We start from the raw sequence: 18,330 nt of genomic DNA on the forward strand, positions 1-18,330 counted from the left end.
CCTCTGGTGGTCAGTGCGCTCCCACAGGGGGAGCTCTGCTCAGCCACAAGCCAGGCTGACGGCTGCCAGTACAGTGGTGTTGGTGGGAGCCTCTCCTGCTTCCTCAGCAGCGCTAAGGATGTCCGCTGCAGCTTAGGCCTGCTCCCCGCTGACAAGTGGACTTCCCCCGAGGGCTGCCGGGCTGCCAGAGGGATGTCTGACTACCAGCTTAGGCCCAGTCCCCCAGGGAGTGGGCCTAAGCCAGCAGGTGGACATCCTCCGAGCGGTCCCAGACTGCAAGAGGGCATAGGCTGGGCTGAGGGACCCCCCCCCCCCCCCCCCCCCCCCCGGGCCCAAATTTTTGTGCATCAGGCCTCTAGTATAATTTATAAAGATCTAGGTCAGCATTTTTAAAATAGGCACCAAGGAATACTAGTCCAAAGTGTGACTAGAAAAAAAGGATCTAACAACAGAGAAGTCTGCATACCCCCATGTGCCCTTGCAGTAAACCGACCTGTGTAACTTTGTTCAGCCCAGGAGTTTCTAGACTCATTTGGCTACAGTGCCTTCGTTTGGTGGACAACTGATAATGTAACAGGACATGTTTCTGGATGCGCTGGTCTAGATCCATTCCTGATTGACAGAGCAGGTTTTGAAAGGGAGGTGAGGATGTTCAAGCCAGAGTCCTTCACTTCGAAGGAGGTACCATAAAGGACAAGTGAGCCCTCCCCAAATGTAAACCAACTGCTCTTCTGAGACGGAATGTTGGACCACAACTCAGCAACCTGAACCACCATGACACAGGGCCAGTCCCAAACTCGAGAATGTGGGAAACAGAATGTGGGAAACGTGTTTAGGAAGGTCATTTGGCACTTCAGCCTCTGAAAGCAGTATTTCCTTGTGACTGTTTGGCTTCAGGGTGTTCAAGGCCCACCTGGCGCTATGGAAAGCCCCAGGGGAAACCCAGCAGATGCTGGTCAAGCAGCGTCAGAATATTCCCTGCGGAGTTTTTGTTTTTCCCTTGTGTGAGATCAGGGTTTCTCAGCCTTGGCAGTATTGACGTTTGGACTGGATGGTTCTTGGTTGTGGGACTGTTTTGTGCATTGTAGGGTGGTCAACAACATGCCTGGCCTCTACCCACTAGGTCCTTGTAGCATTCCCCCCAGCAGTTATGACAACCAAAAATGTCGACAGACATTGCCAAATATTCCAAGGGACCAACATCGAACCATTTTGTTAAGATGCCAGACCAGTTGCCCTGACCGGTTTGGCTCAGCGGAGAGAGCGTCAGCCTGTGGACTGAAGGGTCCTGGGTTCGATCCCGGTCAAGGGCATGTACCTTGGTTGTGGGCACATACCCAGTAGGGAGTGTGCAGGAGGCAGCTGATCAATGTTTCTCTCTCATCGATGCTTCTAACTCTCTATCCTTTCCCTTCCTCTCTGTAAAAAATGCAATAAAATATATTAAAAAAAAAAAAAAAGATGCCGGACCAGTCAGGCATGGGTGGCGTCGTCTCCAGTTCCTCTTCCCGGCTGACTTCCTGGGGATGCCTCTGGCATGTGCGGAAGGCAGTTAGGAGCAAGCACCCGGCACGCTGCTGTGTCTGCTGAGAGGACGTGCTGAGAGCGTTGTTCTCCGTAGGGCACAGTGACCTCTGTCTGCATCACCAGAGACAGGCGTCCTGGTCTCCAGCTCTCCCTGCTCTGCTTCTGGAGAGAGGGTTTATTTTTGGTAGAGGGCCTGTGGAACTTACTGCTTATCATGATGACAGTAATCGTCATCACAGGGACCATTCACTGAGTTGCTGCTTGTGGCCAGGCTCTGTGCTAAGGGCTTGATATCCATTATCTCATTTGCTCCTGTGGCAATCCAAAGAGGTAGGGGCTCCCAGTGTACAGATGGGTAACAGGCTCAGAGAGATGAAGTCACTCGCCAAAAGGGACACAACTAATAAGTGACACAGCCAGGATTCAAAACCCAGGTCTCTGAAGTCTAAGGCCAATGGATTGTATCAATGTCAGTTTCTATTGAACTGCAGTTACTCACAATGTTACCATAGGGAGAAACTGGATGAAGAGTATATGGAATCTTGGCCTGGCCAATGTTGGTAAGTGGTTAGTGTACCAGACTGAGCACTGAAGGGTCATGGTTTGTTTTTTTGTTTTTTTAAATATATTTTATTGATTTTTACAGAGAGGAAGGGAGAGGAACAGAGAGTTAGAAACATCGATGAGAGAGACACATCGATCAGCTGCCTCCTGCACACCCCCCACTGGGGATGTGCTCGCAACCAAGGTACATGCCCTTGACCAGAATCGAACCCAGGACCCTTCAGTCCGCAGGCTGATGCTCTATCCACTGAGCCAAACCAGTCGGGGCTGAAGGGTCATGGTTTTGATTCCCGGTCAAGGGCACATACCTGGTTGCAGGTTCTATCCCCAGCCCTAGTCAGGGCTTATGCAGGAGGCAGCCAATCAGTATGACTCTCTCACATTGATGTTTCTCTCCCTCTCTCCCCCTCCCCTTCCCCCTCTCCTCCTCCTCTCTCCTCCTCTTCTCTCCTTTCTCTTTTCTCCCCCTCCCTTCCACTCTCTCTAAATATCAATGGAAAAAATATCTTCTGGTGAGGATTAACAAACAAAAACAAAAGAGTATATGGAATCTCTCTGTATTATTTCTTGGAACTGCTTGTCAATCTACAGTTATCTCAAAAAAATTTTTTAAATTAAAATTGAAAAAGACAACAACAAAAAGCAAGTGTTATAGGACTTCCTCACTACACTTGACTATTTCTGTCTCTCGGCGTTTATTTTCTCTTAGCCCTGTTTGAAATTGTATTTATTTTGTTGTGCTATGAGTATCTTAAAAATCCTCAGCGTTTTCTGGGATAAAGTGGGGCTTAAACAAATGAAGCCCTGCAGTTTGAGTGGCAGCAGCTGCTCAGCAGGTTATAGCTGTGGGTGTTAGCTTTCTTCAGGCCAGTGTGCTGTCTGCTTTGCATTTAAGACTGCATGCCCCATCCCCTACACTTAAAAAAAAAATGGTGTTAATATTTTGAAAAAGATTTTGTTGGTACCCCAAATTTCATCCTAAATCAACTATCTCATCTTCCCTTAGCTCCATTACCATCTCAGAAGCTGTGAAGGAACCAACAAAGGCTGAGGTACAGAAAGCCACCCCAGAGGATGATGGTGAGTAGTCATCTTCCATCTCTATAAAAGGCTAATGTGCAAAGTGTCCCCTCGGGAGTTCGACCCGGAGACCGGGAGTTCAATCGCTTGCTATGACGTGCGCTGACCACCAGGGGATGGTGCAGAACGAAGGAAGGCCTCTGCTGGCAGCTGGAAGGCCCCAATCAGCCCTTATTGCCGGCCAGGCCTAGGGACCCTACCCATGCACGAATTTTGTGCACCAGGCCTCTAGTACAGTTAATATCAGCTGTCATTTAGTAAGCACCTATCATATGTCTGGAGCTAGGAAATAGTTTTGGTGTATTACCCTCTGTCATCCGTGCATCTGCTCTGAGGCAGGTATGATGATACCCCCTTCCACCCCCTTACCGGGGGGGACTGTAAGGATGGCTGAGGCTCTCGGGAATGAAGGCCCTTGCCTGAGGTGACCACGTCTGTCTAACCCTGAGCAGAGCTCCCACCACCACACTGCACAGCCTCTCCCGTCCGAGTCTGTGTGTCCCGTGTCAGGCTCATTGCCACTTTGGAAGCTGCCTTAGGCAGGAGGCTCAACTGCTGAGTCCCTAACACCGCTGAGGGCGTGCTGGCCTGTTTGGCCGCTGGCGCCTCAGCACCCCGTCCTCTGGCTCCAGCGTCGTCAGCAGGCCCCTCCGCACATGGGCGTCCTTTTGTGCTTAGACGGGAGCAATTCCTGGGTGTTTGCCTCTGGACTAGGTGCTCCCTGAGGGCAGAGGCAGGGCTCCCTTGGCGCCTGGAGGAGAGGTGGCCCTGGCAGTGCTGACTCTGCCCCTTTGGGGTTTAGGCTTCCGCCTCTTCTTCACCTCCGTCCCCGAAGGCCCTGAGGAGACAGCTGCTCCCCAGCCCCGCCGAAAGCGACTGCCTTCCCGCTCCAGGTGAGATCGCACACCCTCTCCTCAAGTCCCCTCGGTTTTGCCCATTTTCCGGGTTGGCCGGTGTCTTAGGGTAGCCAGGCAGATCGGTGCGGTCCCGGCCAAGAAGGAGCCGTCAGGCAGCTCGAGAAATAGTACCCTCCGTGGGGGGGAGGACACTCAGCGGGGGCTGGCTTTGGAGGGTTACTGCTTTTGAGCACCCATCATGTGCCAGACCCTCGGCTCAGCGAAGATCCCATTTTATAGATGAAGACACTGAGGGTCAGAGAGGTTATTGAATGAGCTCACATAGCCAGGAAGCAGAGAAGCAGTATTAGAAGGTCTGCCTCACTCCTGAGCGCCGGAGCTCTCCACCTGCCGCCCACCCCCCGTGGGCGCTTTCTGGGGCAGCTTTGGGCTCAGTCCCAGCCCGAGCTGACCCAGACTGCCCTCTCCCTGCAGCAGTGAGGACAGTGATGAGGAGTGGCAGCGGTGCCAGGAGGCAGCTGTGTCAGCCTCTGCCATTCTGCAGGAGTCCGCCATCCATGGTCCTGTCGAGGTGGAAAAAGAAGCAAAGAAGAAGAAAAGGAAGTTGAAAAAGAAAGCCAAGAAGGAGGCCAGCACGGACTTGACCACAGCCACCACCATCACAAGCAAGGCCACAGCCGGGAAGCAGGGAAAGGAGTCAGCCAAGCTCAACGGAGACCTTGTGTCACTTGGAACCAAAAAGAAGAAAAGGAAGAAAAAGGCAAAGAGGGCCATTGAGGCCTCCCCGTTCCCACTATCAAAGAGCGCAGCAGCCGCGTCTGCACACTGACCAGGTGCAGGGCGGGCCCAGCTAGTCCCAGGGATGAGGTGCCCACTGGGACGAGGCATTTCCAGGTGCTGCCTCCCTCTCCACGTTCAGGGACTTGGCTGCAAGTCCAGACTCTGCCCATGAACGGGGCTTGCCCAAGAGTCGGGGCAAAGCCTTGGTTGTAGAGTGAGAAGCCTCAGCAAGGCCTGCCTCCTGTGCTCCCACTGGGGCTGGGGCAGACGTGTGGTACCAGAACGTTCCGTGGTCCCGGAAGGAGCCTTCCAGCTAGTCAAGGCTGATAGCTGAGCGGTGACACTTCCATCTCCCCAGGGCTGTCGGAGGAGGTGAGTGAAGGGAGACCCACCCTCCTCCTCAGCCTGGTGTGGGAGACAGTCTTAAGAAAATGAGGGAAGAGGTCCCTGAGGTGTCAAGGCCCAAAGAGTTTGTGCTTCTCCCCTATGCCCTGTGACTGGATATAACATTGTCTGAAAAAGAAGGAGAGATTTCCCCCCTCATTTTCCAGAAGTTTCTCTACATTTGTGAACATACCACGATCATATCCCAACCAGATTATCGAAAATTAAGGGTCAGACCCAGCACGGAACTGATTGGGTGCTGCCTCCAGCAGTGCTGAATGCTGATGAGACATTTTAAATCAGCACCACACAGGAGGGTCCCTGCCCCTGCTGCAGGCTACGGAAGTGCCACAGGCCTTGTGGACTGGGCTTCATGCACGAGGCCTATTCAAGGAGCAGGAGGCCAAGGTTAAGATAAAATTCTGGCATCGTCGCATAGATTCGGCAGAGCAAGAACGACAGGTGGCCCCTGAGAGTCTGCGTGTGCTGGACCCATCTCTCCTCTGGCTCCTGGCCCACCTCCGCCTCCCTCTGCCTGCCCAACCCCATTGGGTGATGGGGGAGGGGGACAAGCAAGAAGTTTCCAGTATGTTCCTCGTTTACTTTATTAAAAGTTAAATAATGTACAGGCTCGTCTTTAGCTGGCTGCCAGCTGCAGGGGATGCAGCTCTTCATGGTCCCAGGATGGAGGTGGTCTAAAGCAGCGTCGCCAACTGGTGGTCCGTGAGGTCCGAAAGGTTGGCGACTGCTGGTCTAAAGGGCCCGGTTCTCGCAGCAGCCTCGGAGGGGAGGTCGCAGGAGCCCGGGGACACGGCACCTTGTTCCTCAGGTGGTACTCGGGCTGGACCGCCTCATCCCTCAGGCCCCAGGCTTCCAGGCCTCAGGCTTGTCCACACAGGTGACTCCTCTCTGCTGGTCTCCTCTCTCCCTTCTCCCTCTGGGCACCTCTATTCTGCCAGCTGCTCAGGCCCTGCTGCCTTCTGAGCTCAGCAGCTTCTCTTCCAAACCAGGGGAGGGTCTGCAGGGCCCCAGAGGCCAGAGGAGCCGCTGCCCCAGGACTTAGCACGAGGCACAGAGTTGCAAGGCTCCACAGGAGCGAGGACACTTCCTAGCCTTGGGGGCTTTTCAGCAGAGGCAAGATACCAGGCTGGCACTGGAAGGCATGATGCTCGGGAACAAATGTCCCAGGAAACGCGGTCACAGGGCCCAGGGAGGGGGAAGCTGAGAGCTCCTCGAGGGCTGCCCCTCGGAATGCTGATGTGAGTGGGGGTTGGGTGGGAACAAATGGGCAAATGGGTTAATTGCAGGAAGGGGGCAGGTGGAGTGGCCTGGACAGGGCGTAGGTGACAGGATGGTCTAAGGCCTCTCAGAGCTCAGTGAGGCCCAGCTGCACAGGCTTGTGTCCTGAGAAGTGACTGCCAGAGCTCCTTTGGGAGTGCTGGGGCTCTCCAGAGGCCCAGGCTAGCCGTGCTGGAGTCCAGAGTCTGTCCCCTCTTTTCTAAGTGACAGGATTTACCAGGAGCAGCAGGGGCAGTCCCATCCTGCCAGGAGCAGGCTCCGCTTCCCAGCTCTCCACAGTCCCCCTTGTGCGCTGAGGCAGTCCTCGGGTGGGGGCACCTCAGAGCCCTCCCTCTCTGACGCTGGCCAAGCTGGGTGGGGCCGAGGCCCAGTTGTCTAGGGAAGGGCAGCAGCTCCGTAGTAGCAGATGTTTGCAGGCTCAGATGCCCTGGTCACCCCCCAAATCGCTGGGCAGGCTTCAGGTGCCAGCCCCTGGGAGGTGGTTGCCATGGTTACTGGGAAGAAGAGGCCATCTGTGTGGAGATGAAGGTCTCGATGACGCTGTGGTTGGATGGCAGCAGGTGGCTGTGGCCATTGGTGGATTCGGAGCTCTGGTACAACACCAGGCTGCTGGAGGACACTGCAGAGGCAAAGGAAGCTGCTGGCTGCCCACCACGCCCATCCTGACCCCTCCCACTCATCCCTGAGGCACTGGGGGTGGGGGAGGTGGGCCCTTGTCTTATTGACCCCCAGCAGGCTCTGGGGCCACCCAGGGAGTGGCCTTCTCAACATTTTAGTGGAAATGTTAGAGAAGCGCTGGTGACATGGTGAGGTGGTTAGTGTTACGTGTCAGCTTGGCTAGGCTGTAGTGTCCAGTCGACCCAAAGACTCATCGAGTGTTGCTGTGAAGGTGTTTTGTAGATGTGCTTAACGCCTACAGTCAGTTGACTTCAGTAAAGATGTCCCTCAGTACTGTGGGTGGGCCTCATCCCATCAGGGGAGGCCTTAGAGCAAAGCTGCGATTTCCCAGGGAAGGATTCTACCTCAGGATGCAGCATCAACTCCTGCCTGTGTTGCCAAGCTGCCCAACAGCTTTCTGACTTGCCAGTTCCACAGTCACGTGAGCCAGTCCCTTAAATAGGTATGTATCCTGTTGGTTCTGGCTTGGGAGAAGCCCAACAGATTCCGATGGTAAGAGAATGGGCTTTGAGCTTGGACCTGGGTTCAAGTCCTGGCCCTGCCACCTAGTAGCTGTCAGAGGCAAGGCCAAGTCCCTCACCTCCTTGAGTGTCTGCTTCTCATCTGTAAAATGACAGTTCCTCAGGTGGAGCGTGGACCAGGAAGCCCTCCCTGCAGCCACCAGGGCCGATGGAGGAACCTGAGGCTCGGAAAGGGCAGCAACTTGCCCAAAGTTGCGCATTAGCAGGTGGCCGCCCCAGGCCTCAAAGCCCGGCACCCGGACTCGACAGTGCCCGCTCTTCACCATGACCCTGTAGGGTGCAGACTTGGGTCTTAGGGGGATGGAAATAAATGGGTTGAGGGGGACATGGTGGCCTGAGCCCACACTCTGTTGCTATGTGGAAACGAGTCCTTCCAATTTTCCAAAAGATGTCAGAAATCTGGATTTTTTATGAAAAATCCTAATTTTTAAATGTTAGCAATGATTCAAAGAATGCTAAACCCTGAACCACACCCACGTATCCATGAGCCACTTCTGGCCCACAACCAGCGCAGTTACTCCTCTTCCCACGACTTTGTCTCTTTTCCTCAACCCAGTCAATGAGATAGATTCTGTGAGATGTGCTCATTTCCCTGTGATTTCACAACCCTCTTGGCTCACTTCAGGGGAGCACAGGGTGCCCTCCAAGATCTGCCTCATTACCCCCAACTCACAGTTTGCCCCACCGTTTTTGTGCCCAGGGCCATTTGGATATGACATTCGTGGGCCACACACAATTATCAGCTTAAAAATTAGTCTGCTATATTTGGTCAAATGTTTAACTCACGCCTAGTGCCTTTGCAGGGCCAGGCCAAATGATTTTGTGGGCCTTATCCTGCCTGCGGACCCGTCGTTCCCCACCCCTGTACACACCCAGCAGGGAGAGGCCGCTCACCTGGGGGGCTGGCGCTGAGCCTGTGGGAAGGCTGCAGGTGCTGGATGCCAGCAGGGTCCTGGCTGGGGATGTGAATGGTGGTGGCCTGAGATGCTGGCGTGTGAAGCCCAGACTCGCTGGAGGCCTCGGTGTCTGAGATGAAGACCTGGAGAACAGAGCCACCTTCTGAGACCCAGGGTGTTCTCTGAGGCGGGCCTGAGGGGGGCGGGGCAGGGCAGCCTGGGGCCTTACCTGCTTGGTGGGTGTGAGGCTGGCCAGGGCGCTCAGGTTGGTGGTGTCGGTGATGAGCATGGTCTGCAGGCCCGTGTGGGTGTACTGAGCCACCTCAGGCTTGTGGCTGTAAAGGGCTGGCCGGGAGGGAGAAGACAGAAGAGGGTACAGACGTGGCACCCTGGGCAGGGCTGGCCCCCTCCCAGGAGGGCCTCAGGGCTGGGGAAGTGGGGTGTGAGGTCTGGGAAATGGCCTGATGGGGCCGTGGGGGGAGACTCAGGGCTGATTTCCCAAATGGAGCTCAGATACAGGGTTGGGACCCTCTCCCCAACTACAGGGGCCTGCTCAGCCCCTGCAGAGAGAACCCGGGAAAGGCCCAGATCCCACACCCAGCTCCGCCCGGCACCTGGAGACAACAGGTGTGAAAGGGAACAGGAGGCTAAACAGGCCTCAGAGGGGAAGGCCTTGCCCCTGTGAGGGGCAGCAGGGCGGAGGGCAGCATATTTCCATGGCCAGGATGCCTCCGAAACGTAACCCAAATCTCACCTAATAGCCATCCCCACACGACACCAGTAAAAAAACTCATATTCTCACCTTGACAGATAAAACCATAGCCACCCACATAACACACATAAATGCATGCACTCAATCAAATGCACACAGGAATACGCACACGGGGAGTATCATTGATCTGCCTCCTGTACGCCCCCTACTGGGGACCGAGCCCACAACCTGGGCATGTGCCCTTGACTGGAATTGAATCCGGACCCTTCAGTCCGCAGGCCAATGCTCTATCCACTGAGCCAAACCAGCCAGGGCTATTTAAGTCTTTATTAATCTATTTGGTGAAATTCTACTTTTTGCTGCAGAAATCATAGGGCTTGGTGCTAGAGTTAACCCCAAACGTTGCTGGGAGAGTTATGTAATCCATGGTATGTTCCCCATATTAACCTTTGAAAATCTGAACATAGTTAATTCTGAAATACATATGGCCCCAAGGGTTTAGAGAAAGACTGGCCTGCGTTCCCACACGTGGGCATGTTTCCACTCACACGTGCACACACATGGCCACACGTATTCACACATGGAGACACGTTCTGGCCACAGACGCTCACCTGCGCCCCCTCAGAGCCCCCTCCATCACAAGCACTCACACTTGTACCAGACACACACACAGGCCGCAGTATCTGCGAGGTCCCCTCCCTGTGCTCACCGTGGGGGCTCTGCAGCTGGGCCATGGTGGCCATGAAGGGGTTCTGGGCCATGTGGCTCTGCACAGGGGACATGAGTGGCTGCTGGTAGGAAGGGTGCAGCGGCTGGGAGAACTGCACAGGCTGCAGGGTGGCCAGGCTGCTGCCCATGCTGTTGATGACGGGCACACTCTGTGCCTGTGTGGAGGCCAAACCTGGAGCGGGAGGGGCAGGAGTCAGCCGGCCACCGTGTCCACTGCCTCCCCGGGCCCCCTGGGGCACCATCCCCCCTGCCTCCCAGACCGGAAATGCCTTTGCCCTAGGACCTGTCACTCCCCTTCTCTGAGCCTCTGGCTCATTATCTGGGCAGGAGGTGGGTCTGACTGGGTCCCTGGAGCCCTGGGTTCCATGCAGTCGAAGGCCCTGGGCTTAGGTCTGCTCTCCTCTCTCATCAGCTCCCATCTGTCTTATATGCTATTGAGCATCTGTATAATAGTTCCTGTAAGTACAGTCCTCTGGGCTTTAAAGAAAAGCCTAAAGCCTAGACCACATTGGTCCCCTCCTGCTGCTCCGTCTTCCCCACGCCGTTTCATCCCCGGAGGCACTCTGTGGCTCACGCATTACGTTTACTGTCTGCCTCCCCACGTGAGCGCTGAGCGCTGGGCCTGTCTGGTTTCCTTGGTGTCACCAGTGTAGCGCAGCCTGGCACAGAGCAGGCAGTGAGTGACGGACGATGAGTGAGCGAATGGTCCCAGAGGCTCTCTCGGCTCTCGGGCTCTGTGCCCCCACCCCGCCAGCTTACCAATGACCAGAGTGGAGGCGCCTGTGTTGGTGAACGTAGAGCCCAGCGAGGCAGGCTCCCCAGGCCCGATGGTCATGACCCCGGGAAGCGAGGCCATGATGAGGTTCTGGGGCTGCTGGCTGAGGCCTGGGGAGGTCTGCTCCAAGCTGTGCAGTGCTGTCAGGGTGCTGACCGGGGGCAGAGGCCCCCCAGCTGCGGAGACCTTGGAGGGGAAACCAAGCTGAGTGAGGACTGCTTTTCCCAACCAAGGGAAGATGGGGTTGGCAGGGTCTCACCTACCGGGGGGTGGGGTGGTGGTGGGGGGACACTCACCAGCTTGGCTTCAGTGCTCAGCAGGCTGTGACTGGGCTCCAGGCCTGTGGGGGACACTTGGTGCAAGGGTGTGGACACTGTGACCAAGGAACTGCCGCTGCTCGAGGGCACTTCCGCCCCCTCACTGGTTGCAGGTTGTCCGTAGCGCACACCTGGAGGGGGAGCAGTGTGCAGCCTCAGCACCCCACGTTCCTGCCCTCCAGGGGCCTCGTTGGCTGGCTTAGGCCACTCGCCCATCTTTCTTTATGCAGCCAGCAAACTGGGCTGGCATGTGCGCCTCCTACCAGGCAGGGTGCTGGCTGCTTCCAACTCCTGAACACAGGGCTGCATTTCATTAGCTCCTGCCCCCTGCCCAGTGCTATCCCGACATGCAGTAGGTGCTCAATAAAACCACTGAAAAAAACTGAACTGAAGCTAATAAACTGCAGCAAACTGAGTTGAATAGAAATAATTGGAATTAGTTTAATGAAACTGAATCTAGTTGAACTGAACCTGAAATACATTGAGTTTGAGTTTAATTGAATTGAATCAAATTGATTTGGATTGAATCGAACTGAGCCATACAAAATTAACTGAATTTCCTTGAATTATATTAATTAAACTGAGTTGATTGGCAGTTGGATTGGATTAAACAGCACCAAATCTAAATGAACAAACTGGATTATAATAAACAGTAGAATTGACCTGAAATGAATTGAGTTTACTTGATCTGAAATGAATGAATTGAAGTGAACCCAACTCAGAGTGAATGGAGTGGAGTGGGTGACGTGTTGTGGTCAGTGGAGGGGAGAGTAATAGAGTGGATAGAATAGTCAGTGGAGGGGAGAGTAATAGAGTGGATAGAATAGTGTAAATAAAGTGGAGTGGAACCAAACTGAAATGCTCCCCAACTCTCCCCCCTTCCCCCTTTCCCTCCACCCACGGTCCCAACCCCCTGCCCACAGAGCACTCACACGGTCCCAACCCCCTGCCCACAGAGCACTCACCGTGGACCTTGCTGGGGGAGAGGGCAGATGGGGGCAGGCCAGGGGAGCTGTGGGCGGGCAGTGCCGGGCCCGGGCCTGGCCCCGATGGCGGCCCGCTGTATGTGTCCATGGCCAGCTTGTGCCGAAAGGCTTCTTCTTTGCGCCGATTGGCAAACCAGTTGTAGACACGCACCTCTGTGACGAGGTTGGAGCCCAGCCCCTGTGCCTGTGATGGGGACACCCCCCTCTGGATGCACTCGGCCCTGCAGAAACAGCCAGTGTGAGCTCCAGGCCAGGCACAAGGAGCCCTGTCCTGGGGTCGGGGTGAGTTCTGAGAGGTAGGGCTCCACCTGAATGTTGGGGCTAGCACCCGGGGTGCGGTCCCACTTCTGCTCTGTGACTGTGTGACTTAGCCGCTCAGTGTCTCCAGTCATAACGTGAGCAACATAACCATCGGGTTGTGGTGAGGATGAATGAGATGCGCACCCACTCAACATTGCTTGGACTGGGGCGTGTGTGTGTGTGTGTGTGTGTGTGTGTATGTGTGTGTGTCGGAAATAGAGTAGGTTCCAGACACTGAGCCCGAGCTGAGACGGGGGAGCCTCCCTCAGGACCCAGAGCCACCCTCCCTTCCCCAGCCCTGCCCTGCCCAGACCAAGCCAGCCCTGCTGCCCGCCGCCCTCCGACCTGTTGCACTCTTCCACCAGTGCCTCTCGCTCCTCCTTGCTGGGGTTCTTCTGCCTCTCGTAGGCCTGGAACAGGATCTGCTGGGATGCTGGGCCCCATTTGAAACGGTTCCTCCGTCCCTTCTTGGTTGGCAGCTCATCTCCGGTGGGCTCCTCAATCAGCCCCCCCTGCCCAGCGTGGGTGAACTCTGTAGGCACAGGCAGCTGTGAGCAGAGCACCAGCCACTCCCACTTTCCCCGCCTCAGTTCCTGACCACACTCCTGATTCTTCCTCATTCCCAGGGGCCAAGTCAGAGCAGCTTCCAGCTAGAGCTTGGAAATCCTCTAATCCAGTGATAACAGATACACAGCATACGTACCACCACGTTCTTAACCCATGTCCAAGCCAGGCATCACTAATCAACCCCTGCACACTTTTCTACTGAGCCAAGCTATAGTCTCACAGGGCTCCAGGTGAGCATCAGCATTTGCTCACATTTGACACACATGCCACCCATTTTACAGTGACGTTCAGGGAACTAACTATTTCTCTCAGGTTGCACAGAGTCGAGCAGAAAATGGAAGCCTGTCTCCTGAGTAGATTCAGCGCGATGGTCAACATTCCACACTGGGATGCATTCCAAAGCCTAACGTGCATTGAGAGCAAAGACCCACCAGCCTTGTCAGCTGGTTTCACTTGAGTCGGAGTATCCCTGAGCAGCCGCCAAGGGCGTGGGGCAGACGGGCCAGGGCGGTTAGTGAGCGGGAGGAAGGGAGGCTCTGCGTCAGGGTCTGTAGACATGGCTAGCGTGGCCTACAATTCCTCCAGAAGGGGGTCTGCAAGACTGGGAGTGCCAGTGGCTGCTTTAGGACAAGGACATCTAATTTTTATTGTAAAGTCTTTCTTGTATTTTTTCTTCCTAACTAAGTGTGTATTGTCTTTTAGAAATCTGGATAATTGCCCTAGCCGGTTTGGCTCAGTGGATAGAGCGTCGGCCTGCGGACTGAAGGGTTCCAGGTTTGATTCCAATCAAGGGCACATGCCTGGGTTGCGGGCTTGATCCCCAGTAGGGGGCATGCAGGAGGCAGCTGATTAATGATTCTCTCTCATCACTGATGTTTCTATCTCTCTCTCCCTCTCCCTTCCTCTCTAAAGTCAATTAAATATATATATAATATATTAAAAAAGCTGGATAATTAATGAAAATAAATATTAGAAATTATTTTACACACAGACAGGCTCAAAAGTGTGAGGTGCACTGGGATCTGGTGGGGGATGAGGCCTGAGTGAGGAAGTCCCCCCTTCCCCGATGGTAGTGCGCCCAGGTCTTCCCAGGTTTCAGGGGGGAGTCCCTGAGCACATACCTCGCCTCTGAGCCTTTACACATGCTGTTCCTTCTGCCCGAAACTCCCTTCCCTCCGTCTCCATGGGTCAAAATTCAACTCACACTTTACGACTGAGTCTAAAGGCCATACTGCTGGTGTGAACCCGCCTGATGCCCTGCCTCCCTGAGGAAGAATAGATCTCTCTCCCCTGCCGCCAGCTCAGCACTTGGAAATAGACGTTGGGTGGCACTGCCCCGGGCCAGGCGCACTGTGAGGGGCTAGGAGCTACAGCCATGGCTGCTTACATGTCTCACCACATCACACGGTCTTTCTCCTTCCCCACCAACAGCTCTTGGGGTCGGGCCCTGCTTATCCATCATCGGATGCCCAGGACCAGCCTGACTTCCCTCTCCCAGGGTGCCGTGCGCAGAATAGAAATAAAGGCTGGATGGGTCCCGCTGACCTTCCCCGGGCTGCCTGTCTGAGGAACAGGTGGGGAAGCTCCCAGCCCCACCCCCGAGCTTGTCAGGAAGACAGGGCTGCGCGGTTGTTACTTACGCTGGGCCACCTCTCGCTGCTTGCGGACGTACCAGGTGTACAGGGCGGCTCGCTTCTGCGTCTTCATGGGGGTGCCCTTGTTGAGGTGCTGGGACAGGTGCGACTGGTTGAGGCCGGTGGTGTCGACCACCTCCCGCTGCGGGATGTTGTGCTGCTGCAGGTAGGACTTGACCATCTTCGCCACGCGCCACGGGTCCTCCCTGGGAGGAGAACAAGGGCAGGCCCCACTGGGAGGAGAACAAGGGCAGGCCCCACTCAATGGGGGTGGGGGACCCTGCAGGCAGGGCTGGGGTCCGGGTGCGAGGCTTCCTGTCCACACTGGGGTGGGATTATGGATGAAAGCAGACCCTGACTCAGGGGCAGGGAGGTCTGACTCGCGCCAGGACCCAGGGACACTGACACAGACGGGGGAGGGGACATGTCACAGGCCCCAGCCAGCCCCACGACACATGGACACGGACATATGGACAGACTCCCCTGGGGGCAGCACATGATGGGGAGGGTCCTCACCTTTGAGCCCCCTTTAAAGAGCCCGCTCCCACCTGGCAATGCCACGGAGAGAGACTGTCAGCACAGGGAGGGCAGGAGCTGTCTGGTTTTCAGCTCCCACAGGCCTGACATATATTATGCCCTTGGTGGGTGCATGAATTCACCATGAATGAATGAGTGGATGGGTGGGTGGGTGGATGAGTGAGACCTATTAAGGGAAAAAAATTAGGTCTGAAAACAAGGAGAGAAATAGGATTCTCTCACTTTACAGTCCAGGCCACTGAGGCTAAGGCCACTTGTGTCACTTGCATCTCTTGCCCAAGGTCATGGGCCAGCCTAGCAGAGACACTGATGGAGAAACATCACAGAGGGAAATGCCTCCTGTAATCTGCACCACCCCAGGCAGCGGCCCAGCTGGTCCCCAGCACCGGGCAGGCGCTGGGTCTCAGCAGCCTCGGGCCGGGGGCAGGGCGAGTCGGAGGACTTGTAAGAAACGTGCGTGTCTGGGCACCAGAATCCTGCTCTTGGGGCTGAGATGCTCTCACTAGAGACGGGACCGGAGGCCACCTGTGGTCCGTATTTCTGTCCTCTGGTGACTGGAAAGGAAGGGGTCAGATCGCCTCTGCTACATACGCTCTCCCCCCGCCCTGCTCCGGCTCAGCTGACTTCCCCTCGCCCTGTCCCGAGCCTCAGTTACAAATGTGTCCGAGAAGAGCAGCTCCCACACCAGAGCCGAGACAGACGGGGATAGGAACCCAGGGTCCAGGGCCCGTGTTCTCACGCCCTTGCTCAGCCGTTTATTCTAGAATGGAGGCTGCTGATATGGGCACATGTGGCAACGGCATGTGTAGGAGGCGATTCGTCTCCTACCATGTGGCTTGGCCACAGCAAAAGATTGGAAACCACCAAAAAGGATGCTGATGAACTAAACTGCGGGGCCTCCGGTCGGCACCTGCGGACACAGCCGGGGACGCTCTTAAGGGCCCAGGTGGAGCAGTTTGGTAGGTTTGCTGGGCGGCTACCGCGGAACATTGAAAATGGGATAAGAGCCGAAACCGGTTTGGCTCAGTGGATAGAGCGTCGGCCTGCGGACTCAAGGGTCCCGGGTTCAATTCCGGTCAAGGGCATGTACCTGGGTTGCGGGCACATCCCCAGTAGGAGATGTGCAGGAGGCGGCTGATCGATGTTTCTCTCTCATTGATGTTTCTAACTCTCTATCTCTCTCCCTTCCTCTCTGTAAAAAATCAATAAAATATATTTAAAAAAGAAAATGGGATAAGAGATTTCTACGTATTTGTGTTTGCAGGACACAGCGAAGGTCACAGAAGGAACTGGAGACACAGCCTGGGGGGATGGAGAGCTGAGGACGGGGACGGGGGCAGTTCTTTGTTACTGGTCCACACTTTTAAAATTATGTAACATGTTACATAATACCCAGCACATGCAGATATACTATTTAAAACTGAATTCTAAAAAAGGAAAAGCAAACACCCCCCCAGTGCGCGGAAGCCCACCCCCGCTGCCTCTCCCCCAGCCCTTCTCGCCGTCCTCAGAGGACCAGCCTGCCTGCCCCTGGCAATGCCCTCCGAACTCGGGCCGCACAGCCTTCCACCAGCGTTGGCCCTCTGACTGCAGAGCCCACAGGCAGAGAGGCAAGGCAGGAGGGACCGCTGAACGTGAGCTGGTCGCAGCCAGCGCAGCAGCGTCCGCCTGGGCCAGTGACAGCCATGAGGCCAGTGTTTCTTGTGTATTTACTGTGAGCTGGCGCTGTACGGAGAGCCGGCCATCTGAACCTTACAGCCGCCGGCGGAAGTCAGTACTGCTCACTTGTCCATCTTACGGGTGAGGAAACTGAGGCTCAGACAGGTGAGCCTCCCTTGTCAAAGGGACTCAAGAACATTTCACTTTGCCCAGACCCCCCAGACCTCTCCCCAGGCTCCTCCCTCCTGCTCCCAGGGGCTCCCAGGCGCCTCTCCTGTCCACCTCCCCCACTCCCGGTGCCAGTCACAGCGAGGAGGAGGGCAGGGCAAAGTCCAGCGTGTGCTCCACGGCAAACACGCTTATCTGATTCTGGAGCTGGGCTGCCGGATGGCCTCCCGCCTCCCCCCACTGCAGTCATCACCTCCTGAGCAACCCTCCCTCTCCCTCTTTCCCCCTCCCTCCCCTTTTCTTCTCCAGAGAGAATGAGCTCAGTCTTGCTCTCAACAAGGCCTCTCCTGGCTCAAACGAAAGATGAACTGTCACTGTCCAGCTGACTCCGTGTGTGTGTGTGTGTGTGTGTGTGTGTGTGTGTGTGTGTGTGTCCCTCCCCGTCTCCTTCCCTCTCCTGTCTCTCTGTCTCTCTGTTGTTCTCTCTGTCTCCCCCCGCCCCGCCCCACGCACTCAGTCTCCAAGGACATGACTCCTCATGACAGTTTCTCCAGGCGCCCCCACTCTCACCCTCATCGGCTCCAAAGTTAAACCGGCCTGGGCTCCAGTCCCACCGCCGCACCCTGGCCCCTGAGGTGTGCATGCCCACGCCGCTCTAACACGGCAAACCCACGCCTGCCTCGGGGCTCCTGGGAGAGCGGCATGCGTTTCCAGGAGGAGAGACAGGCTCACAGGGCCTGGCACACAGCACGTGCTCAGTGGACGGAACGGCACTGTCACAGCATCATGTAGTCCCGGGACCCGGAGGCCCCGGGATTCCAGTGCGTCCAAGGTTGAGCGGGCCACCCTGAAGGCCACGCGTGTGGCGTGTGGAGGGGCTGAGTTCCCAGTGCGGCCCTCCGATCTCAGTTGGAATCTCAGCTGTGCCACACTCGCCCGGGGGCCTTGGGAAGTTGCTTAGCCTCCTGTGCCTCAGTTTCCTCAGCAATCAGTATTTCACAGGAGGAGGAAGGAGTCGAACGCATTTGTAAGCCCCGCTGCTCTCTGAGGCGCTGCATGGAAGCGAGTTGATGGTGAAGCTGAACAGCCAGAACGACCAGGGAGGGTAAGGAGGGAGGTAAACGGTCAAGGACGACGTGCAACCTGGAGGGTGCTGTGCAGAGTGTGCGGCTGGGAGGACCCGGGTCCAAGTCCTGGCCTGACTGCTTTGCAAGACCTTGGGAAGTCCCTTTGCCTCTCTGAGCCTTCATTTGCTCGGCTGTAAACGGGACCACTCTCATAGCATCGTCTACTGTACTACACGCATGCGCACTCAGCTATCATGTTACCATGTCATCCCCGCTTGTAGGAAACTGGGGGC

General features: G+C 55.8%; 2 protein-coding genes across 4 annotated transcripts in view; one reads left to right on the forward strand and one right to left on the reverse strand.

The window, feature by feature from the left end:
- The window catches only part of CUNH12orf43 (chromosome unknown C12orf43 homolog), a 10,893-nt gene extending 5,075 nt beyond the window's left edge, over window positions 1-5,818 (forward strand). The window contains exons 2-4 of the mRNA XM_023760410.1: window positions 3,098-3,171; window positions 3,974-4,064; window positions 4,503-5,818. Coding sequence (XP_023616178.1) covers window positions 3,098-3,171; window positions 3,974-4,064; window positions 4,503-4,857 — 520 coding nt within the window. The 3' untranslated portion in view covers window positions 4,858-5,818. The remainder of the gene's footprint in view (window positions 1-3,097; window positions 3,172-3,973; window positions 4,065-4,502) is intronic.
- Window positions 5,819-6,906: 1,088 nt separating this feature from the next.
- HNF1A (HNF1 homeobox A) overlaps window positions 6,907-18,330 on the reverse strand; it is a 14,725-nt gene continuing 3,301 nt past the window's right edge. The window contains exons 2-10 of one of the 3 annotated variants that reach the window (XM_006096527.3): window positions 14,613-14,812; window positions 12,751-12,937; window positions 12,085-12,326; window positions 11,099-11,250; window positions 10,787-10,988; window positions 10,008-10,199; window positions 8,816-8,931; window positions 8,585-8,729; window positions 6,907-7,110 (exon numbers count right to left, since the gene is read on the reverse strand). In XM_006096527.3, coding sequence (XP_006096589.1) covers window positions 6,983-7,110; window positions 8,585-8,729; window positions 8,816-8,931; window positions 10,008-10,199; window positions 10,787-10,988; window positions 11,099-11,250; window positions 12,085-12,326; window positions 12,751-12,937; window positions 14,613-14,787 — 1,539 coding nt within the window. In that variant the 5' untranslated portion in view covers window positions 14,788-14,812 and the 3' untranslated portion in view covers window positions 6,907-6,982. Of the gene's footprint in view, window positions 7,111-8,584; window positions 8,730-8,779; window positions 8,932-10,007; window positions 10,200-10,786; window positions 10,989-11,098; window positions 11,251-12,084; window positions 12,327-12,750; window positions 12,938-14,612; window positions 14,813-18,330 lie in introns of all 3 variants that reach the window. The other 2 variants (XM_023760406.1, XM_023760405.1) reach the window with 2 other exon arrangements.

Source organism: Myotis lucifugus, unplaced genomic scaffold (assembly GCF_000147115.1).
Source record: "Myotis lucifugus unplaced genomic scaffold, Myoluc2.0 scaffold_181, whole genome shotgun sequence".
Taxonomy (NCBI): Eukaryota; Metazoa; Chordata; class Mammalia; order Chiroptera; family Vespertilionidae; genus Myotis; species Myotis lucifugus.